Source organism: Cyprinus carpio, chromosome B18, assembly GCF_018340385.1.
Source record: "Cyprinus carpio isolate SPL01 chromosome B18, ASM1834038v1, whole genome shotgun sequence".
Taxonomy (NCBI): domain Eukaryota; kingdom Metazoa; phylum Chordata; class Actinopteri; order Cypriniformes; family Cyprinidae; genus Cyprinus; species Cyprinus carpio.
This window is the reverse complement of record NC_056614.1, coordinates 17717093-17742042: the sequence shown is the minus strand read 5'-3', so window position 1 is coordinate 17742042 and position 24950 is coordinate 17717093. Positions and strand designations below refer to the sequence as shown.

Below are 24950 nucleotides of genomic sequence, written 5' to 3'. Positions count from 1 at the left end.
TACTGTGCATAAGGCGATATATTGGGATTTTTTTAAAGTAGGACTATAATTTTAGAAAAGTAATATTTAAAAAAGACATGATGTGCATAAAACTCAAAGAAGTTTACTTTTGGTAAACAATTCAGTACACAGAAAATCAAACAGTTTGGGATTTGTGGTTCACAGGTTCTTAGTGAGCAAATTTTTATATGCTCAAGTAGGCCATAATAAAAGAAAATACATAGCCCCTGTCACAATACATAACACATACACATTATGTGCAATCTGAAAAAAATAAAAGACATCTGTCTGTGTCAATAAAAATAATGCTTGCACTATTCCTAGAACACAGGGTACATCCAACAGACCAACACGTTTTGTGTTGTAAAAACACGAACACGATTCCTAAAGGAAACATTAAGGAACAAATGTAAATTGTCAATTAAAGAAAATACATAGCCCCTGACTGTGACATCTAGGCTAATGCATAACACATTAGGTGCAATCTGAGGTGCAATCTGTCATTAAAAAAATGCTTGCACTAATATGGGTACATCCAACACATAACACTTAGTGTTACAAAAACACAATTCCTAAAGGAAACATTTAGGAATGTAACACTAATTAAATCAATGAAAAGGGAAGCTTATTTAATCTTAAGGTTTTTGTGGAGGAAAACCAGCTGATCAACATGCTCAGGCTTTAAGACACTTCTCTGTGCATTAACAATATCTCCCGCAGAGGAGAAAACTCTCTCCGAAGAGACACTTGTACCGGGAATGCAAAGAAAGCGCTTCGCAACTTTGGATAGGTGAGGGTACTCGTGCTCATGGAACTTCCACCAACTGAGAGGATTCTCTGGAAGTGGCAAAGGGGGTTCTTCCCTAAAACGTTTAACCTCAGCTGTTGCAGTGTAATGTGCAGATTTTGGTGTTGCATTGTTTTTGGTAGAGGCAAAAGTAGGTCCAAGCAAGTCTGCCAAAGCACATGAGCTCCTTGGTCTCTTGCTGGGGGACTGGGTGGATACAGGGCCATCCTCGTAGTTTGGCTGATCAACCTCCTCTGACCAGCCAGTTTCCTCCATTGGACTTTCTACCTCTCCTTGCTGCTGAAAAACATTAAATCAAACTAGTATTAGTTTACAGTAAATTTATGTACACCAACTAAATCTTATCTTAGCCCAAATTCATCCTTTTTTTTTTTTTGTGATTCTTTATTTAAACATTTTTAAATGTATAACTATGTACAACAAAGCCCAAGATCCTCCCACAATCATAAAATATAGAGATGAAACTTAATAAATTAAAATGAAATAAAGTGACAAGAAAAATAAAATAAAACTATAATCAAAACATACAATAGGAGGATACATATTAATCATACTATTTTTGTATATAGATTCAAGTCCAATTAAATGGAGATTATATTACTATTTATTTACACTGTAGGCCTAATGTGATAATATATTTCCTAATAATATTTAATAATATTTAAACATAATATTTCATTTGTGTGTGTATTTGATGTATTTATTTGTTACTTACATTCTGTTGCTTGGTGAGGTCATCCACCACAGCATCAGTTATTTTGAAGTAGATATCATTGGCCTCTGCTTCAGAGAGAAATGGTAGATCCTTAAACCGAGGATCAAGAGCTGATGCCATTCGCAGTATATCCTGTTCATCACCAGCATATCTCTTTCCCAGATCTTTTGCTATAGCAGCCTTGATACTCTTCACGGTTTGTGTGTCATCCAGGTGTTCTTCTGTGCCCGTGACAAGCTTTGCATAAAGTGGTGCAATGATGGAAACAGTAGGCATGCTCTCCTCTGACATCACTAAGGTAGCATCCTTCATGGGCTTGAGTGCCTTGAGTACTGCTTCAGCACATGTGATGTCAGCATCAGTCAGTGTGAATATATCCTTCTCACTCTTGCGGACCTCTGTTGAAAGGAGAGCTGCACAGATGGCTGGCTGCTGCTCTAAAAACCTGTCCACCATATCATACGAGCTGTTCCACCTTGTAACAACGTCTGTAATTAGTCTGTGCTTTGGTAGCTTGAGCAGGAGCTGATTTTGTTTAAGCTGCTGGCTAGCTATGGTGCTGCGTCTGAAAAATGCGGTGACGCGTCTGACCCTGCCGAGTAGTCGATCCACTGATGGCACTTTCAGCGCTTTCTGTGAGGCGAGGTTAAGACTGTGTGCAAAGCACCGTATGTGGCTCATGCCGGCAAGTTCAGCCGCCACATGCATATTTGCTGCATTATCTGTAACTAAGACAGGATCTTTTATGTTCAGACGCCACTCAGCAACGGCCTCTTTCAGTAGGGCAGCGATGTTCTCTCCGGTGTGGCTATCGTACATCGCTCTCGTCTGCAGTACACAGGATTCCAGCTTCCATTCGTCAGTTATGTGATGGACCGTAAGCGTCACATATGACTCGGTAGCCCTAGACGTCCAAGCGTCACACGTCAAGGCAACCTTCTCAGCTAAAGCTAGACATTCCAACACGTTTGTTTTAACCTCCTTGTAAAGATTGGGCACAGCGATATCAGTGATGTGTTGCCGGGACGGTATAGTGTAACGAGGCTCCATTGTTTGCACCATATAACGGAAACCTTCGTTTTCAACCACACTGAGCGGGCGCATGTCTTTACAAATGAAATAAACTACCGACTGGGTTATTTTGGTTGCACGAGTTGAAGTCGTTGGTAATTTGTGCGTTTGAACTTGAGCAAGGGTGAGTTGTGACGAATCGACTCGTTTAGCTTGCTGTTCGTTTAACTGAGTGTCTGAATGGTGTCTTGCTAAATGTGCCCTCAAATTCGTGGTATTACCAGAGTACTTGACTTTTCCCTGACACAGTTTACAAAACTGCATGGCTCCTGTCGATATCGGTGGTGCCCTCTTTACACTGGAAGCCAAAATGTTTCCACACTTCAGCACGGAATGCTGCGGGAGCCGGTCTTACATGTGGTTCAGCCATAACTACTACGCTGTTATTAGCTTCTAGCAAAAAGTTAAACACTGTGAGGACACTAGTGGTGCGTCTCAGCATAGCCATCTAGCGATAGGGATTTAAACATAAACATAAACGTGAACCGTCTTACCATGAATATTTTTGCACGTAAAAAAAAAAAAAAAAAAAAAAAAAAAATATCCCTGCATGCGACGCAATCTTCTTGTTCAATATTTAAAAAAACATAACCATACTCAAATTAATATATCATCCTTAACTAAACCACAGCCCATGCACTGCACATAGCTGGTGTGTCCTAGTAAGATTACCCAGATATTACTTTTCTGACTGTCGGATCTTTCACGTATTGCCTCAAACTTTTTCTTTTCGTTTCTTTTTGTCTGCACTGTACTGTGATTTATTTTGTATTATGATTATACTATTACTCTGTCCACCTGTAATTCCAATTTAAAAGAGCAAATAAAATATGTAGTTAATTCAAAGTTTGGCTTATGCTGGTTTTTGTGTGTGTTTGAATTAATAGTTTACCTAAAAATGAAAAAATGTGCCCTCAGGCCATCCAAGATGTAGATGAGTTTGTTTAATCTCTTCTGGCCAAAATACATAATAACGTCCATAATCCGTAATGATGCTTCCTCCAGTGAAAAGTACATCCCCCGTTGTCTTCTGACATCAAAATCCACCAACATAATTAGTTTAGATCTGTTTTGGCTTGTAACCAGTGCTTGATCTGTGCCTATCTCTCTCCGGATTCAGATGAGATGACTGGAGAAAGCAATATTATAGATAGAAGACTCAAATTTTAGTTGAACGCAACAGGGCTAACAATTAAAAACGCCTCTGATGGATTTGTTTCTTGCAAACACACAGCTTTTCACTTAATTGTGGATTATTAAGTTTTTATCAGCTGTTCGGACTCCCATTCTGATGGCACCCATTCACTGCAGAGAATCTATTGGTGAACAAGTGATTTAATGCTAAATTTCTCCAAATCTGGTTTCATAAAGAAAAGCAATCATCTACATCTCGGATGGCCTGAGGGTGAGTAAATTTGAAGCAAAATTGTGTTTTTTTGGGGTAACTTCTTTTAACTTTTCTTTAAAAGCTCGGAGTTGTCATGTAAGAGTTTTTTTTAACCTCATTAACCACTGCTGCTATGTTCTGTGTTACTTTATTCCTTATACTTGGATATATTTTATTTCAGTTCCTTAAGGCATGACCACTAAGTCCTAATTTCTTAAGTTGGTAAAAGCAGTTGGTTTATTCAAAAGGGAGCACTGTTATGTAACAAGATTATATTCAGTACAGATCTGGCAATAATTATTTTCATAATGGTTGGCCAATATTAAAATCATGTGCTTTCTAAATGAATTAAAAATAAAAAGCTTTAGATTGAGTACTCGGAGTAAAGTATGTGTACTGTCCTTAGGACAAGTTTAAAATTAGGACTATATATATTTTTACAAGAAAAAATCAAACAGCAATTAAAGAGATACTCCACCCCAAAATGAAAATTTTGTCATTAATCACTTACCCCCATGTCGTTCCAAACCCGTAAAAGCTTTGTTCATCTTCGGAGCACAATTTAAGATATTTTGGATGAAAACCGGGAGGCTTGAGACTGTCCCATAGACTGCCAAATAAATAAGTGTCAAGGTCCATAAAAGGTATGAAAGTCGTCGTCAGAATACTCCATCTGCCATCAGACGTGCAATTTGGGTTACATGAAGCGATGTGAACACTTTTTGTAAGTGAAGAAAACAAAAATAACGACTTTATTCAATAATTCCTTTGTCAATAATTCCTTTGCCTTTAACCAAAAAAATAACAAACGGTGTATTCTGGAACAAATCTTAAAAGTGCGAGAGCAGCCACTATTGATCTGTAGAGCTGGAAGGATTGATGAAATGCATTTCTTTCTTTTATTTATGAATGATTGTCACTATGTTATTGCTATTATATGGGATGGGAATGCAGCCACTTTAGAACAAAACTCAAATCAAAGCCGCAAAGCTGTAGTCATCAAACAAACCGAAACACAAGGAATGGGACACGTCTCCAGGTCTATTTATACTAAACTTTTCAGGACACGCATGGGGTCTCGTCTTGTCATGAAGTCTATTATGACATAAGAGCTAACATATAATGTTGACTTTATATATTAATACTGTGCACGAATAGCACAAGCACATGAAAATAATTGGTCACTATGGTTATCATCATTTGTTCATGCTACTTTTTTCCCGTTTAAATATGTTTACCTTTTACACTACAAAGAAAAACATCACTTGCACAAATGAGGTATAAATAAAAATCATAAATACAGAACCACAAATTAAAAACCCTTCAAGGCCTGCTAACAGATATTTTAAAAATGTAAACATACAAAGGAGAAAAACTAAACATGATAGCTTTGAAAAGTGTCAACTAAAACACGCCCAAATAAATGATAGCAACAGTCATAAACTCCTATGTACAGTAGAAAGCACCAGGTTGTTACACAAATGAGCGGTGTAGCTCATGTTGACCCAGGCTCTCCTCATAAACCTTTATAAATATTTCTCGGTAAGTTTATAAGTGGTGGATCGGTTCTCGCTCATGTCACACTGTTTTGGTAACCATCTTTACGCAATAAGAAGTCTTATTCTTTCTTATTGAAACAATGCTTTGTCACCAATGCCTTGAAGTCCAGACTTTTTTGGGGGGCAAAAAAAAAAAAAGGATTGCCCCTTCATGGTCACCCCTGGCTCTCGTTTTCAAGATCGATGCCAACTCCTAATGAAAAGTTCTGGATCACTGAGTAGCATTGATTATCTGTTCCAGTATGCTGAGCTCTAGTTTTTAAGATTCAACATATGGTATATTTCCATGAAAGAGTCTCAAATGCTCCTTTATTCCCTCTAAAAGTCATTTCATAGACCTATAAACAAAGAATGCTTTTTTTACACCTGATTTTATATGCACAGCTTGTTATAAAACGCCTCTGAGAGTGATGGTGAATAATCGCTGGTGTCCATATCTGTTCTTGTTTTGATGTACAATTCATTTCCCACAATCCTCAGAGAGGGATACTCTTCTTCTCCTGTGTCATGTCCGGTATGTCATGCATCTGTACTTGAATGATTGGTGAAGAGATAGAGAGATAAAAAAAAAAAAACGAGGTCCTCGCGTCTGTGTTTTTGGGCTGGGCAGGACTGGGCTCTACAGCAGGGAGCTCGGGGGGCTCTCTGGAGGCGGTGGGGTGTGTGTTGGGCTGTGGCGCATTGGCAGGATGTCGTAGTGGCTGGGAATGTGGCTGTTCCGTGGGAGGTCATAAGGACTCTGCGAGAATCCAGTCGCCAGGCCGTTGGGTCCCTGAAGAACACTCACTGTCGGTTCTGAGGAAGAAGGGGGGCGAGGGGTGAGCGGATCGATTTCTCAAACTCGCAGAATCTTTAAATCAGACTGTAGCTCTGTCTATGGGATGCAGTAGATTATATTCTAAAGATTTTTTTTTATCTTTCTCATTAGATATTTTTAGATAAATTGGGGAAATATAATGGAATTGAATATTGCAATATGGCAACCTTATAGTACAACTGAAAATGGTCAAACAACTTTTCCTTTAACTTTGTTTAAAAAAAAAAAAAAGTTGATAATGAATTGACACATTCAAACATTTAGAAACTAAATTGAGTGTATTATAATTTATATTTTAATATCGGGTCTCATTCATAAATATGCTTAAAAACAAAGCATAAATATACTTATGCATAAAAATCTATATAATAATAAACCTTACAAAAGCTTTTTTTTATAATAAAGTATATATATCAATAAATGCTATTTTATAAAGACAGCATTGTTGTTATTGTTCTAAAAAACAAACTTAATTTTTGGTAATTGAAATAAGGCTAAAATAAAATATAAATATTAGATGAAACACTTAAATGAAAATTAGACATGTTTTGAAAAAAGTAAAAGTTATAAAATTACTAAAACTAAAATAAAAAATTTAAGCTATTTAGAAACAGTTAAAAAAATAAAACCGACAAAAGTATTAAAACTTAATGTATAAAAACATGACAACTGGACATCCAAAATGTTAATAAATAATATAATGATATATAAAAAATACTAAAATAACACTGAAAATATATATATATATATATATATATATATATCATAAAAACATACATAAATAGATATATTATTATATTTATGCATTTATTTTATTTATGCTGTTTTTGGCATATGGCAACATTTACACTTTCTTTCTTTGTTATTACACTTTAAAATTAATATTTGATAATAATATTATAACATCTAACTAAAATATACACACATACAAATTTATTTTATTTACAAATAAAATAAAAAGTAAACATACACCTGAATACTGAAGTACAAATTACATAAAAAATGAAAGTGTAACTTCACAGCTCAGAATAATAGGCCTATTTATTTACGAATAAATAAGCCTATTGTTCTGAGTTACGCAGTTGTAATTTCTATTTTTTTAATTTATTAGCCTAATGAATGACACATGGCAAGCTGATCTGTGAACAACAATGCAAAATCCCTGTCTTTCTTGTAGAAATTAAAATGCAATTTGTTTTTCTCATTAGTGAGACTGTGAAGGACAGTGTTTCCATATGGCAGCATTGTACTAATAACAATGTTGTGCTTAAAGAGACAAAAATGAGAGAATTGGAGACTTTCTATAAGAAGTCCCTCACCCGCGTCATAGACGTTCCTGCTGGCAGTGGTCAGGGTTGTGCTAGTGCTGGAGCAGAAGCTCAGGTCTCTATGAGCAGGTGACTTCATCTCCACGTAGCTGCTTTCAGTGTGCTTGCAGGCTAGGCTGGGTGGATCTCGGATGGTGGCGTATGGGTTCTCACTATTTAGGGAGCATGAGCTGGAGCTACACATGGAGGCCTTTATGTAATCTACACACATTACAGAGGAGATATTACTAACATATTCATTTCACATCATCCTCTGGGAGAGACAAAATGTAATAAATGTTAGTATTTGTACAAAGAACTACAGGAAAATGAAGTTACGGTCAAGACTATCTCTAGTCAAAGATGCAAAATAAGCACTTTTCCAGGATATACTGTTTAGAAACTGCATCCCAGGGTAGATTTTCACTGTGAAATCCTGTTAGACGGCACTGGAAAATCTTGTTACAGCAGTTAAGATTTAATGTAGCTGAAGAAGAGTTTGTGTAAAATATTTGCAGGACATATTACTTATGTACATCATCCGGAAACAGAGGAACAGATTAAGTTGTCCTCTGACACAACTGACTACTTATAAATCGGTTACACAGTTGAAAACGTAATGTATGTGTGAATGAGGCACATGCACATCCAGGTCAACATGACCTCTATATTGTATCACTTCACTGACTCCAATACTCTTCGAAAGTAATTCTTAATTTACTGAGAGAATGCATTGGACCATAGCAAAAAGGTGAAAGGACCTCTTGTGTATAGTTTGGTATATTCTTATTACAAGAGCAGATGTCAATCAGAGTTATTACCTTTGGCCATTCGAGTGGTTTTGTTGTCCCTCAGTGTAAGTGTGTCTCCTCTTGATACTCCTAATGAGGCAAATGAACACACATTCTGAGTAATTCATGATTCAACAACTGTATAAATTGCTGATGATAAACATCAGTAATGGAAAATCTCCACGGAAATGTCAAAATGACAAAGTGATGGGAACAGATCAGCTGCACTATCAATCAAATATACTGTATATGAAGAATTCTATTGTAACAATTTTCAAAAATCATGTTTTTTTCAATGTGCATTTTAATTAATCTCAATCAAACTGCAGTTGGGTTATTTTGATTAGGTAAAAAATAATAATTTTTTAGTTATCTGTTTTAGCAAAAAAAAACACACACACACACACACACACACACACACACACACACACACACACACACACATATGTATATATCTAATTTTTTTCTTAATATTTACATGATATGTGTGTGTGTGTGTGTGTGTGTATATATATCTACATAAAAATATACACACAGTGCACACATATCATGTAAACACAAACTAATTTTGGATGCAATTAATCTCAATCAATTTGATCGAATGATTTAAGGATATATATATATATATATATATATATATATATATATATATATATATATATATATATATATATATATATATTGATAGTACAATTTCTAGCACAAATGCCAACATTTCTTAATGTTGTCTCCAACCAATATTAGATTCTTCTATATCACCTTTGTAGGCTACACTTTACTGTGGGAGTTTTTGGCTTAATGGTGAATCTAAAGCACCAACAAAATTATTGTTAACAGAAAACACAGATAGGAAGGCAGGTAAGCAAGATAGAGATACAACACAGGAACGGCTGCACATATACATATAAAAGCAAACTCAAGCTCTAAGCTCTTATCCAGCTTTGTCACTAATGCGTACTATGAGTTAACCTTTAACCAAATCACATCTCTAAATCACACTTCTCAGCTGACTACCCAGAGATACTGACATGCCGTCAAGATCGGTAAATGAAAATGCTCAAACGAAACACCCACCCCACACTGATAAAGCCAGTGCAATATTAATTTGGATTTTCTGTGAATAGTCTCCATGGTGACATGACAGCAGTGGAGTTTCAGTGTACGCACACTGTTCATTTGAGTTTTTCCTATCTACAAATGTGACGTAGTTTAGTCTGTTTAAAGAAAGGGACAATTTGTACTTTAACTTGATTTGACTTGAATGAAAACTGTTCTCATTTACTCACATAGACTCCTTGTCTTATTCCCTGTCGATTCATCAAGAAGACAATGTCATTGTAATCTTCATCAAAATGTAACAATTCATAAAAGGATGAAATCACTGTCCCACTTTGTACTTGTGGTCACTGGACCTATTTCACTTCCTCTATGGGCTTGTAAAAGAACATGATTGAAATACCCAACCTCCAACCAGAGTCTCTGAGGCCTCGCATGCTCTGCTGAAGCCTTATCAGCAGACCTGCAGGTAGACATAATGGGGTGAGGTGGCTTGGGATGGGAAGTCAGAGAGGTAATGAACTCTCTCCCCCCTAGTCTGAGTGACCTTGGATATTATAGGCAAAGTCTGACCTTCCAGCATGTGTGTGTGTCACCTTATTAAAAACGCAGCATGCGGAGGTCTTGCTTTGGTGCCAGAAGCACAGTCTGCTGTTCGTTTCAACCCCCAGGAATAAGCAAGTAGTTTAATTCTCTGGTGCTTCAATGAAAAACATGTCTTATTTGTTTTGCGGAATAGGCTGAGCAGAGAAAAGAACGATATATCTGATCCATTTCAAATTGCATGAGTACTTTTCAGGCTTTGTCTGACAGGAACAGATAGAAGATGGTTTGAATAGGGGTGAGATAAGAAATTAAGTGAGGACACTGACCCAGGTCATTGAGATTGCAGTATGCTCTCCATTCTGAACTGTTCCTGTCTCCTTTCTAAAAGGGAAAAAAGACAAAAAACATCAAAGACAATGTAAGATCATTGCCCTTATAGCCTTGATGATTCTAATATGACAGTTTGGTGCTAAAGAAATATCTTTTATAATTAACAATGCTGAAAACAACTGTGCTTCTTAATATCTTTGTGGAAACTCTTACATTTTTTGAGCATTCTTTAATGAACAGAACAGAATTGACTTGAAACAGGAATCTTTGCAGCATTATAGATGTCTTCAACTGTCACTTTTGATTAATTTAATGCATCCTTGTTGAATAAAAGTAGTCATTTCTTAAAAAAAAGGGTCATGTTGTCATGTTTTTACATAATATTCTAAGCACAAGAGCAGCTACTATGGCCATACAAATGATGCTTGAAAAAAAATATTGTTTATCTGTCAAACCATCGTGGAGATGCAACCTCAAAGATGTGAGCCTCGCTGTAATGCAAATGTGTCTATGTCCTCACCTTAAGAGCGAGAGTGCCGTCCAGGTTGTTTGTGATGGTGGATGAGATGTTGCACTGTGCCACAGTGTGGTAGCTGGGATTGGAGAAGCACTGGCCACCACTGCTGCTCTGAGATGTTTCTAAGAAAGAGAGCAAGGCAAAAGTATTTACAATTTCTACATACCACAGTGTTCAAGTTTACTAAACTCCTGTCTTATAATGCATGACATTCTATTCCTGTAGTAAGTTTAATGGACCGAAGTTCATGACACTTAATGGAATTGGTCAAGCCATTTATAGCCACATCATCAAAACTAGCCCATGCAGATGGGATAAAAAAGTGATCATAAATATGCAGTAATTTCACATGATTGAATACTTAAGTGAAGGTTATCAGCACTGTGATAACAATAATACAGTGCTGATACTGTAACTTTTACTTCCAGTTACTGATCACTACACACCTTTCAAAAATATGTACTATATAAATCACAAAACATTTATGGAGCATCTGAAGTTGTTCATAGCTTATTCAGTATTTGATGATTAGTCTCAAAGGAGGTTCTCACCAGAGAGGGAGTAGTCAGTGTTGGTGACACGCAGGGCTGGGGTGTACGAGACACTGGGCATTTCCTGGCCTTTGTCTCTCTGTCTCTGCCTGAACCAAACAAACAAGCTGAGCATGGCCATGATGATCAGCAGCAGGAAGATGATGCCCATCACAGCGCCTGCGGACTGCCGCTCTGAACCCAGAGAAGGACTGATCTTAGTGTAGGGGTTCAGCTCTTCCATCACTAGAGCCGCTAGGACACAGAATATGATTATAGATCAGGTACAATAGAATTATTTTGTGAGGAAAACAGGAGTGGTGCATCATGCAGTGATCTGGGTGGTTGCCAGGGCATTATATTGCACTTGCTAAGAGTCTGAGTGTTTGTTAGTGTGTTGCTATGCAGTTGCTAGGGTTTTCTATGTGGTTGCTAAGGGTTTGAGTGGGTGTTAATATGTGCACAAATTGCGTACTTATGCACTATTCTGTTATGTCTTGTAGTATAAGTAGTGCAAGTAGTGTGTTCACATTGAAAATTCCAAAAAGAAAAAGTGTACTTTAAATACCCAGATGATGCACTTAAATAACCAAAAAAAACAACAACAACAACAACAACAAAAAAACGAAGTGTTGAATGTTGTACACTTTGTGCACTCAACTGTTGCAGCTGAGGGGCTATCAGATTCCAATTATTAATGACACAATAACCTTATAAAATTCATACACTACATGGTTGAGTACATGGTGCATACGTGCACAGTGTATGGTGCCTCATTTGGGATGCAGTTAGTGTGTTTTTATGCAGTTGCTAAGGGTCTGAGTGGTTGTTAGTGTGTTCCTATCTAGTTGCTAAGGTGTGATATGTTGTTGCTAATGGTATGAGTGGGTGTTAGTGTGTTGCTGTTTAGTTGTTAAGGTGTTCTATGCAGTTGCTAAGAGTCTGAGTGGTTGTTGGTGTATTGATAAGTAGTTGCTAGGGTGTTCTATGTGGTTGCTAAGGGTTTGAGTGGTTGTTAGTGTATTGCTATGTAGTTGCTAGGGTGTTCTATGTGGTTGCTAAGGGTTTGAGTGGGTGTTAGTGTGTTGCTATTTAGTTGTTAAGGTGTTCTATGCAGTTGCTAAGGGTCTGAATGGTTGTTAGTGTGTTGCTATGTGGTTGCTAAGGGTTTGAGTGGGTGTTAGTATGTTGCTATGTAGTTGCTAAGGTGCTCTTTTTGGTTGCTAAGGGTTTGAGTGGGTGTTAGTGTGTGCGCTATGCAGTTGCTAAGAGTCTGAGTAGTTGTTAGTGTGTTGCTATGTAGTTGTTAAGCTGTTCTATGCAGTTGCTTAGGGTCTGAGTGGTTGTTAATGTGTTTCTATGCAGTTGCAAAAGGTCTGAGTGTTTGTTAGTGTGCTGTTATGTGGCTGTACAAATTCTGAGTGGTTGTTAATGCGTTGCTATGTAGTTGCTTAGGGTCTGATTACTTATTTGAATATTTCTATGTGCTTGCTACAGTGTTCTAGTGGTTGCTAGTGCCTTGCTATGTGGTTACTAAGAGGCCCAACTCTAAAACATATAAGGTTCTTTTGTTCAGTATAAACCTATAGGATTTTTCCATAGTGTTTTTTTTTCACCCTAGATGAAAAAGGACATAAGAAAGAGAGTGTTACCCTGGTCACAGCGGATTCCTTTGTATCCCGGGCTGCAGTAGCACGTTCCAGTCACATAGTCGCAGGTGGCATTGTTCATACATTCACACAGCTGCTGACAGCCATAGCCAAATGTCCCAGGAGGACACTCTGTATAAAAACACATACACCAACACAATTAGCCAAACACTCCGGGCCAACAGCGTGTAAAAACAAACGCTCAGACACATGTTGTGATCGGCTGCCTGGGATGGTGGATTATGAACACAGTCACACACACACACAGATCATCAATCACCACCATCATCACCATCATCAGGGCTGCTAAACGTCTCTTTCGAATTGACATTCTCACAACCCCCTAGCACAAGAACACACACACTCTTAAAGAGGCTACAACACTCACTCTGTTCACAGTTGGTCCCAATAAAGCCAGTCCGACAGGCACACTGGCCAGTGATATGATCACAGTCAGCTCCATTTTGACAGCGGCACACCTCTGCACAGTCTCGCCCATAAAACCCTGAGGGACAGCCTGAAGGAAAGAGATATCCTGCTACATCACATTAACCTACAACACACAGTTGGTGTACGCTGATGGTGCTAGCAACAGGAACCCTGAGTGAAAGAGAAGCCTCCACATTCGAATTCCACAAATGACCCAAATTTGTTATTATATCTAATTGAATTATATTAGCATTGCAGTGTTTCCCTATTCACGACGGCCTCGTACACTAATAGCAATTCAAAGACAAACACACGTACAGTACATAAACACGCAAAGACAGTCTGGCCACTAAAGATAACAAGCCTACTGGAGCAAACATTGCAGCAAAACACAAACTGATTTCATCACTCCTCAAGAAAGAGTTTATATCACTGCTGACATAAAAAAAAAGTTTCAAACAGAGTGGCAGCAGAGGAGGGATCAAGAAGTGATTGACGTAATGAATGAAAGATGGATTCTGTTTTTTGCAGGCGTGATGTTGATGGTTTTTGATTTCAGCCTTGAGCAAGGTCATATAATGAGTTAAATGACTGACGTGAAAAAACGTGCATTTATTATTAAGGACCACTCAGTGGCATCATAACATCATGAGATTGCATAACTCCCTGGTGCAGTTCTGAAATACTTCCAACAGATGTCACTGTGTCACTTTATGTTCATTATGTGTGCGGGAGAGAGTGTTTGCATGTGTATAATAGTGGCTTGTTTGTACATTTAATAACTGTGAATGTGTGTGTACTTGTGTGTGAGAAAGACTCACGCTGCGTGCAGTAGAGGCCGGTCCAGCCCAGGCTGCACCTGCACTCTCCGTCGTAGGCACTACATTGGGCTCCGTTGTGACAGTTACATGAGTTCAAGCAGTCAGGGCCCCACTGGCCTATGGGACAAACTGCGGAGCCAGAGACACGTCAAATGAAGACTAACACACATGTGTAAAACGCATCTAAATGCACATTTACAGGCCCCTAATTGACATAACATGTATACAAAATGATGCATTTGATGTAAAACTTGCATGTTTTGCAAATAAAATGTGGTAGAGCGAAAATAAAGAGGAAATCACATCGAAATGAGGGCCATAGCTACAGTATAAGCTGAAATTGTCACTGTTGGGAATTAATAATTGAAATCCCTCAGCCAGTACTCACCCCTTCACTTACAGCAAACAGTGTTAGATTAACAGCGCGAGAGGGGAGGGGGGCGCGAGGGCGAGCGATAAATTCCCCGGGACATTGTTGCTCTCGTCTCTATTTCATATTGCCGCTCTCTTGCGCTGTGTAAATTATTGAGAGTGTGCTATCAAGTAATTTATTGAAGAAATTGTTGGTCTTGTGGGGTATTTGGCAAAGAAAAATGGACGTGGTCATGATTTACGTGGCACTATGCCATGAGATATGAGACAAATGGATGAAAATGGATGGGAAAGAGTAGTAGGATAAAACACTAAGACTGGGACAAATAAAAGAAGGTGGAACTGAAAATGCAAACAAAGAAAAGGACAAGTTCGTACTCTGTGAACAGTCGTCTCCAGTCCAGCCTGGGAAACATTGGCAAGAGCCGTCAATGGGGTTGCAGGTGCCATTGTTAGTGCACACGCAGATCTCAGCACAGGCTTTCCCGTATTTGCCACTGGGACACACTGACGGGACAAAAACAGACATAACACAGACACAAACACAACACTTAAACCCGTGAGTCATTCATTCAATGGTAATCACAGCATATCTGGAGGATGCTAACAATAATTTTACTCCGAAGAACACTGATCTTAGTTCACAGTAATGTTATTGTGTTTTTGAGTTAAATATTTGCATTCAAATTACATATCTTTCTAAATTACATATCCTTCTGAAATAGCTTTTGCTTTCAGTGAAATAAAGGTGAAGTGTGTCAGCAGTGGCACTAAACAATTTAAGATTGAAATGATGAAAAATAATGATTATTTCCCAAACTTGAATACAGCCCCACCCCGTCAACCATTCTTTTGAAAAGACTAAATGCTCTTATATTCACCAAGGCTGCATTTATTTGATTAAAATTCCAGTACAAAACAGTAATATTATGAAATATTAATGCAACTTAAAATAACTGTTTTTTATGTATTTTATTTAATGTATTTCAAAATCCATTTCATATATATATATATATATTATGTAACATTATAAATGTCTTTACTGTCACTTTTGATCCATTTAATGAATCTTTATTCAAGTATTAATTTATTCAGTGATGTTAAATATTTTTTCTGACATAAAACTTTTGGATTTTTAGGTAAAGGTAATTATAGTGTCTCAATAAAACTTTACTGTAACATATTTCAAATCACCTTTAAAACTTTTCAAAGATCAAAATGCGTCATTGTAAGATCTATAATAGTTCTGCATGAGTAGTAACTGATGATAAACCAGAGTGACACGTGCAGGAGTGATTGTAAGTCATGTCTGTGTGCACTTCAAAGATGAATCACCCTTCAAACATGTGCTTCTGTCACACTGTCCAATTATCCATCTTTGCCAGCTTTGCTCGGCACAGTCAAGAAAAGGGTCGACTGATGTACTACGAAATTAAAAATAGAGCTTGTGTACATTTTTAATAAAATGAATATTTCACCAAGCTCTGACACTTGCCTCAATTAGAAATTTTTGGTTTAGTTTAAAGCCCATCATGTTTTTCACCCCTCTCTATCTTCTAGTTTCGGTGAGTTCACAGCAAGGTACATACAATGGGATGCGTCCCTTGTGGAAGACAACGCATATGTCTTCAGCTTCTCATGAGAGTTGAAATACCGCAACACAACAGAGTGTGATGTTGCAATCAGACAGTTCGTCCACTGAGGTGAAGCTGAAGCTAAATCTTTGTGCCACTGGCTTTTAATAATTATATTTCCACACTCTTCTCATTTTGTGGAAACTCTTTCAACTAACTCAAAGCTTCCTCTTATTAGTTAGTGGCCCCCTCATGTCACGAGCTCCGTTTCATTCCAACTGTGACTAGCTGAAGTTCATTAGCTCGTTCTGAGATGAGTGAACGTGGGCTTAAGACATCGGAGGACACCGGCATAAACCAAACTACAAAAAAAGTAGGTATGTGGGCTAGCCACGATCCCCCCGAGGCCTGCCTTTCTTCCAGTAATTATGATCTGGACAAATTAAAACAACCCTTTTCTCGAACCTTTTCCTTCTTTGCCTTTAACATATTAAATATTTATTCACAAGACGGCTCTGAAAGCAATGAAAGTGAATTCTATATATTCATACTGCATTTTCTTAATTCATGAAAAGACTGGTTAATTATTATGAGATGGTCTATCTATATTTCATCTGGACGTCCCAGTTGGGGGCTGTGGAGTGGGAAGTGAGTGTTAGGGTTTATTAGTTTGAGTTAAAAATCTGCCTCATTGACCTGAAACTTCACTCAGAATCCTGTAATTATGTATACTTGTATATAACAGTCAACATAGAGTGAATATTTACAGTGCTCTCTTCGGACAGTGATGAGCTTCATTTGAAAAACTTTTAAAAAGTGAAAAACACAGTAGAGAAACGATCCCTTAAAAAAAGTATATGCAGGGTTTATTCTGGTCAAACCCTACTGGTAGAAAGTCATAACAATGACATTTTCATTGCATCTTTCTCCACTGACAGCCATTCAAAAGTTACTATGCTTTCTGACGAAACAAATTTGTTTTTCACGCAACATACAGTATATGCAGATATATCATTATATTACAGTAGATGTTTTGCCATCAGCCAGAGATGGCAGATTTCAAACTGCGCACTTCTCAGGGAGGGGGTTATCCATAAGCAGCACAGCTGAACGGGAATGATGAATGGGAATGTTAACGGATAGCACTCTCCAGGTATTATAGACCTCCTAGACATAAATCTTGAAGCATGATATTAGTGGAAATTAACAAATTATTGTCTCTACGCTGTCTCTGGTTTTCCACAGGAGCTCAACAAAAATGGAAAGCGGTGATATCGACCTGACTCTTCAGTGTTTGTCTCGCTCAGAAGAATGAGCTCAGCAATATTTAGATTTCCTCTGAAGGTTATTTGTCAGAGTGTCAGTGATAATGCCAATTATTTTCAGTACGGTGGAGCCGCAGAGTCAGCGTGGCGTTCTACGGATGGGCATGTTGCCAATGGCAGAGCACAAACACACAGAATGGCATAACATGCCACGCCGGTCGAGTACAGCTCATTTCAGTGACAGGTAGGGTGAGAGGGGTAAATTTTTATTCATGTGCATCATTTATGCATATAATCTCCAACAGAACCGCAATATCATCATTACATACCAGTCAAAATGCATGCCAACAATAAATGACAGCGTCTATCCATTTGTGCTTCCTAAAGAGTGCACAATCCAGCCGCATAATTTAATCTACATAACAATCGATTCTGGTTCACTCTGGTTCATCAGCAGGGGAAGTAGCAACTAGAAGGAAAGACCTTTGATGTCATTACAGTTTGTGTGAATTGCTTCCAGAAGAGTCACCTGCTTATATGGGTCTGAATCATGCATTTTTAAAATGTGAGGAAATAATCTTCAGATAGATTTTCTCAGCCAAAATTTTCACTGGACCAACCACAAAAATGCTAATAAATGATTTTATTATAAGCAATGTACTTGTATAGATATTTTAAAAGTACAAGTAAATGTTTTCTTTTAATGATAAATACTGATACTTAAAAAAGATAAATTTACACCAAAATAATACTAAAATTAGTATTATTATTTTTTAAACAAAGATATATATATATATATATAGCTATAAGTAAAACTCCACAACAACTATAATTCATTAACACACTGTTGCTGCAAAATGACTTTTTCTTGATTTTTCCATGACTATAACTATAAGTCATTCTCACAATATCGAAAAAAACTTGTCTTAATCTATGTCAGCCAGTTAGACAATGTTACATTGGTGACAAGTTTAAATCAGCAGAATTTGCAACAACACTGTTCAATACCCAAAAAAGTTTTCAAGGCATTATAATTACTGACAGCAACATTTTCATCAGCTGGCCAGAAACATTTTCACATTGGCCCCTGAGAGTTGTGCAAAAAGCAAAAAAGTCCACCAGAACTCCAAATTGTGTGTTAGCAACAAGAATGTGTCAACAGTTTTGCACAAACTGCATATTTCTGGCACATTATCATGAGAAATGGATGCCTTAGTGTATTGATTCAGTCATAGTGTGTTTCCAATGAAAAAATACTGTAATTATAGTAAAGGTAGCTGGACAGTGATGTGACCATACTTCTCTTGTACGTCTCTCCAGGCACAACTAGCCTCCAAGAATCTGTAGTGAGGTCCGTGGGTGAGAAGGAGAGAAACATAGAGAGAGAAAGCAGAGAAACAGAGGGAGAAGAACGAGAGCTACTTGCCTTGGTTGCAAAGCGAGCCGAAGAAGCCGGCCAGGCACTCACAGTGACCCGTGACGTGGTGGCACGGCCCTGTGCTGTGCACACACTGTGGGCATGACTGGCTGCAGCGGTGCCCGTAGAAACCAGGAGGGCAAACTGTCACGGGGCAAAGGACAACAAGGGGAGGAGAGGAACAAAACAGAAAGGACAACAGAGATTTGGAAGGAAAGATAAAGTGGGAAAGCAAGAAATGACAAATTAGAGATTAGACACTTAATAAATGGAAAATATGAATACAAATATGTATTATTACACTGAAGGACTTAGCGAACATACAGGCAAAGTTACAAAAATATTGTATAAAGCAGTTCACATTCGTACATAATTCAGAAACATCAATATTTTTGTCCTGCTATTCAGTAAAATAAAATCTTATGTACTCTACCATTCAAAAGCTTTGGGTCAGTATTTTTGTTTAATAAATAGTAATAAATTACTATATGTGACCCTGGACCACAAAACCAGTCATAAGTAGGACAGGTATATTTGTAGCAATAGCCAACAATACTTTGTATTGGTCAAAATTATCAATTTTTCTTTTATGCCAAAAATCATTAGGATATTGAGTAAAGATCATGTTCCATGAAGATATTTTGTAAATGTCCTACTGTAAGTATATCAAAACTTATAAGTACTGCTAAGAACTTCATTTGGACAACTTTAAAGGCAATTTTCTCAATATTTAGATTTTTATTTTGCATCCTCAGATTCCAGATTTCCAAACAGTTGTATCTCAGCTAAATCTTGTTTTATCCTAACAAACCGTACATCAATTCAAACTGACCCTTATGACTGGTTTTGTGGTCCAGCGTCACATACATTTTTTAAACATATTAAAATAGAAAGCTGTTATTTTCAGTTCTAATAATATTTATCTTCTTTATTTTTGATCAAATAAATGCAGCCTTGATGAGCATATGAAAATCTTACTGAGCTCAAAGTTTTGAATGGCAGTGTATAAAAATATACGTTAGCAATTCATTTAACAGACTTGAAACATTACAGTAATGTTACAATCTATTGCCACTTGAGGTCTGAAAGCTCGTTCTCACTCCAGGTGCTAGCGTTTAACCCTAAACCACGGAGCCACTGTCACCTGTACAACTAATATAGGCAGAAATAATGAGGGGGTTTTGTCGTCCTCATGGTCAGGCTCATTGTTCCACAGAGCATGAGGGCTCAGTCTGTCTCTGTCACTCAGCTCTGTCCAAGACGGGAGCTTCTGTGGGTCATTTTTCTTCATTAGAGTCTTGATTTGCTTTAATTGCTGTAGCTTTGTGTATTGCAGGAGAGTAGTGTGTGCTGACCCTTCCACCCTGGGTGGCGGGCCTTTGTAATTAAGATAATTGTACAACAACGAACAGTGTGGTGAAGATTAATCGCATTCCCTTTCTTTTCTCGCTGCAATCTTTGAACACACACTTGCATACACATCTCCTTACTGGGTGAATCTCAAGAAACATGTCTGGATCATTTTTCACCCCACAATCAAGAGACATAAATAATAAATTATATTTTACATAAAGAAAATTCTATTAAGATTTTTTAGCATTTTGACACCCTATATTTTCCTATTCTACTTTCAATGTAACATGAAAACAAAATTACAATATCTAAAATTGTAACTGAATTTGGCAACATAGAAGTATTCATTATATATATGCATCATGTTGTACATATTGTACTCCCTTTAATTTATGCAGTTTTTATATAAAAAACATTGTATTCCAGTGTTTCTTTTAACTTTATGGATTATTCCAGTTTGAATTTTTATTTTATTATTATTAGTATTTTAAGTATTTTTTAGCTCTAATAAAGTAAAACATACTATTAAAACAAGAATGGGAATACAATGAGATTCAGTGACAATAATAGAACATTACAGAAAAAAATCTGAAAAGTAAAACTAAAATGTTAGGTAAAATATATTTACTAATTTTATTTATTAAAATTTTTTTCAATGAAAACCAACAGAAAAACAGAATGACAGATTGATAGCAAGATGCTGAAAATTCAGCTTTGATCACATCACTTATTTTAAATAGTAAAAATATTTCATAATATTATTGCTTTTGCTGTATTTGTGATCAAATAAATGCAGGCTTGGGGAGCAGAAGAGAATTCTTTAAAAAAACATTAAAAATCTTACTGTTCAAAAATGTGTGTGTGTGTGTGTGTGTGTATATGTATATATATATATATATACACACACACATATGTAAACATTAACAGAATAAACAAGTATATTTATTTGTAAAGTGAACTTAATCTATATTGAATGTCTGTTGTTTATTAGATAGATAGATAGACTTTTTCATATACAGACTATATTTGATCCTTGAAAATGACCAGCAATCAGTCAGCTTATCTGTTGAGGGCACAGTGTGGTAAAGAGAAACAGCAAGAGCAAATCAGTGTCTTAAGAAGCAGACCCTTGAGAGCCTGAGTAAACACTTCTCCTCATGGAGAGGCTGATGAGAGCCCCACATGGACACTGCATCTCTACAGCGATCCAGGCCTGAAGTGATTAAGACTTGTGTGATTAAAGATTTACTCGCACGTTCATGACTCTTCACTAAGTGCTTCCCTCTTCAACCGTCCCCACTCCACTCCCAGAGGGTCACCGTCTGGATGTAACAGTCGTGACCCCCTCTCATCCCACCAGTTGTTTATCATCTCAGTTGAAGTGTGTTCAAATAAACCACTTACGTGACAGGCTTTGAGAAGGTGACATTGTGTTAAGAGTGTCACTGGAAGGAGAACGGAAGTTGACAGGAAGCTTACTTCTCTTGCAGGAAGTCCCGCGGTAGCCAGGAGCGCACACGCAGGTCCCGTCTTCAGGAGAGCAGGAGCCTCCGTTCTGGCATGAGCAGGTCATGGAGCAGTTAGGCCCCCAGAACCCTTGAGGGCAGATGCTGTCACAGTGGATGCCTGTTAAAACAAATGAGGGAAGTATCACTTCATGTTCTCCATGTGCTTACATATTTACTATTATAGCAGAAAACAGAAGTGGGAATAGATGCAGGAAAGCAAAACAAACAAAAGCAAAATAAATCAGATGCTTGTCTGGAAAAGAGACACGTGTGATGGGGGATGCCTGAACCTTAAGGGCACTGTTTTTGTAGTAAGCTAGTATCGCATTTTCTATTGGAACAGCAACAGAGTACCAAGCAGGCTTCTCTGAAAGTCCTGGTTTCCAAAGCGTGGGGTGTGTGTAGGTTCAGGCATCTCTTGGCCGCAGCACTGGGCCGCTCTGTGCTGTGCTCTGTATGTATTTTTGATCAGACTGGGCCTCCCTGCCAGTGCAGAGTGTTCATTAACAGGGCCAAGTCCCTCGAGTGGATGAGCCTCCTCTCCCATTCTCTTTCAGCTGGTTTGTGTGTAGAGTTCCACTAGGGACACGCTCAAGTACGCACACTCACATGCACACACAAATATATAAAGAAGAGACCTACTCATATATTATGTAAACAAAAACTTTTATTTCGGATGCGATTAACCGTGATTATTTGTTTGACAGCACTGAATATGTATATATATATATATATCTGAAATAAAAGTTTTTGTTTACATAGTATATGAGTGTGTACTGTGTATATTTATTATGTATATATAAATACAAACACATGCATGTATATATTTAAGAAAAATATGTTATATATAATATAAAATATAATAATATAAATATATAAATGTATATATATCAGTTCTGTCAAACCATGTGGCTGCTGTCATCAATTAAAAAAAAGCCATTTGGAGCAATGAACTACAGTGAACTGATCACATTTTTGACTAAGTACACCATTAATCTTTGGTAAAATCAGTGTAATTCTCATCCTCGAGTGGCTTATTGCTTTAATAATACAACTTAAATAAATTAGCATCTATATATTTCACACTCCATAAGCAAGATGGCATAGAAAGGAGAAATGATGTGCGCACACACACACATTCTCACACACATCCTTTCAAGATGCAGCTCAGGAACCTCATTTACAATTTCCTTTGACAGAGACTTTCTGAGCGAGTGGCACGGCCCATTAAAATGGCATTAGTCCCAGGGCTTTGAATTAGACCGGGTCTAAACTTCAGGGACAGGCATCATACCTGCTTCACCTCTGTGGCAGAACAGAGAAGTGGCTGAATGGAGAGGCAACGGGGATGTGCAGTTAAGACAAGCCCAGCCACCGCACATCAAAGGAGGGGCAAGCCTGTTTGAGCTTCTGCTGCGCTGGGCAGAAAAAAAGTCCTGCACTTCCTTTATTGTCAGCAATGAATGAGAATAGAAGAGTGCCCTGAAAGCCTAATGGTGACAAACAGAGGGGCTTTTGAGCAGAGTGAGGGAGAAGAAAGAGGAGAAGTGACTCTTTGCATATGAGACTTTTCTAGAAGAGAACTGCCAGGGGGAACGGCAGCCAATTAATGAGTGAAGAGCAAGTACCATCATATACCATCACTTTCCACTACACTTTACATGTTAAGTGGACACACTGGCGCACATGCCTGCACACGTAATGCAAAGAATTCTGCAGGACACTCTGTGTTATACCCACGATCCTCCAGTCTAGAACCCCTGGAGCACCTAATATCGCACGTCCACATTTCTTTGCTTTCTCACTCTATCTCTCTCTCTGTTATTTTGTCTCTTTCTCTTCCTTCCTCCATTAGACGCACGCACAGTTTTATTGAAAGTGACTATTTAATTCCCGTCTCACACATCCCTCTCTTTCTCTCTTTTGATAAAACACACTCTCAGCTTGTCTGTCCTTGGGCATATCTTTCTTTATGCTGTACTCCTCCATTCTTTAGTAATATTTTTCATTTTTATCACAAAAATCTTCCAACTGCTGCTCTTCAAAGACAGTCCGTTTACTTTCTTACCTTAATGAGTTCATAATAAATATATTTTATTTGTGATAATTTATTTGTTATTTTTATTACTATTTTATATATATATATATGTATATATATATATATATATATATATATATATATATATATATATATATATATATATATATATATATATATACTAGTATATATATATATATATATATATATATATATATATATATATATATATGTTAAAGGAGAATGTATGTGTGTGAGAGTAGAAATGTATACATGTGTAAGGAGAATGTAAATGTGTGAAAGCAAAAATATATGTATGTGAAAGGAGAATGTAAGCGTGTGAGAGAGCCAGAATGAATTATGGCTTGTACGGACCCTCATAAGATACAGTTGCAGGGCTTTATAGTTATAGTATAGACTTTATAGTACAAACTCTTATTTCAGGGGATCAATTAAAATTTGATATGACCTACTTAAATCAGAAACCTCAAAAACATGACTCCACATGAGATTCCATTCTTATGCAATTTCTCTCTCTCTCTTTCTCTCTCTCAATTTTTCAATTTAGGTGAGCTTTATTGGCATGAAAAAACTGTACATTTGTATTGCCAAAGCAGTTGCAGCTGGGCTGCTTACAAATAGTGCACATAAGTATTAACAGAAAGAAAAAGAATAATAGTAATAATAAAAATATATAAAAGTATTAAGCATGTAGTGCAAAATGAATTAGTGTATGTAAGTGTATAAGTTAGAAATAAAATAAAATAAGATATAGTATTAGATTTACAGAGGCAAAATATACATCTAAGTAATATAATAGAATAATATGGCATAACATATCTACTGTACATGTGCTGGAAACATCAGATCAGGGAAGGTTGAGTGTTTTCTCTTCTATGGTGTCAGGCAGACACATATTGAGCAGCAAACACACAGCAGTTCTTGTGTTCTCCTAACAGATACAGCAGTTTCTCCTGGTTTGAAAGAGTTTTAAATGTCTGATGATTCTGCTGTATTTTATCATATAACACTGTCCGTATGTCCGTGTATTTGGAGCATTCTGTTAGGAAGTGCAGTTCTGTTCCCATCT

General features: G+C 37.2%; 2 protein-coding genes across 5 annotated transcripts in view; both read right to left on the bottom strand.

The window, feature by feature from the left end:
* Positions 1-83: 83 nt before the first annotated feature.
* On the bottom strand, positions 84-2845 carry LOC109094561 (E3 SUMO-protein ligase ZBED1-like). The gene is made up of 2 exons (XM_019108270.2): positions 1524-2845; positions 84-1087 (listed from the first exon to the last, which is right to left on the bottom strand). The coding sequence occupies exons 1-2, from the start codon at positions 2625-2627 to the stop codon at positions 626-628; spliced, it is 1566 nt and encodes a 521-aa protein (XP_018963815.2). The 5' UTR covers positions 2628-2845; the 3' UTR covers positions 84-625.
* A 2159-nt stretch (positions 2846-5004) lies between these two features.
* The window catches only part of megf11 (multiple EGF-like-domains 11), a 102374-nt gene continuing 82428 nt past the window's right edge, over positions 5005-24950 (bottom strand). For 2 of the 4 annotated variants that reach the window (XM_042744119.1, XM_042744118.1), the window contains 12 exons: positions 21794-21940; positions 18971-19105; positions 15084-15212; positions 14334-14462; positions 13472-13600; positions 13087-13215; positions 11456-11689; positions 10908-11026; positions 10384-10438; positions 8486-8545; positions 7677-7886; positions 5005-6335 (listed from right to left, as the gene is read on the bottom strand). In XM_042744119.1, coding sequence (XP_042600053.1) covers positions 6160-6335; positions 7677-7886; positions 8486-8545; positions 10384-10438; positions 10908-11026; positions 11456-11689; positions 13087-13215; positions 13472-13600; positions 14334-14462; positions 15084-15212; positions 18971-19105; positions 21794-21940 — 1652 coding nt within the window. In that variant the 3' untranslated portion in view covers positions 5005-6159. The remainder of the gene's footprint in view (positions 6336-7676; positions 7887-8485; positions 8546-10383; positions 10439-10907; positions 11027-11455; positions 11690-13086; positions 13216-13471; positions 13601-14333; positions 14463-15083; positions 15213-18970; positions 19106-21793; positions 21941-24950) is intronic. The other 2 variants (XM_042744121.1, XM_042744120.1) reach the window with 2 other exon arrangements.

Excerpts from the sequence above, each read along its gene's own strand:
- LOC109094561 (XM_019108270.2), bottom strand. The coding sequence starts at position 2,627 with ATGCGCCCGCTCAGTGTGGTTGAAAACGAAGGTTTCCGTTATATGGTG. Across the intron at positions 1,088-1,523 it reads ACCTCACCAAGCAACAGAAT|CAGCAAGGAGAGGTAGAAAG; the intron begins GTAAGTAACAAA and ends AATGTTTTTCAG.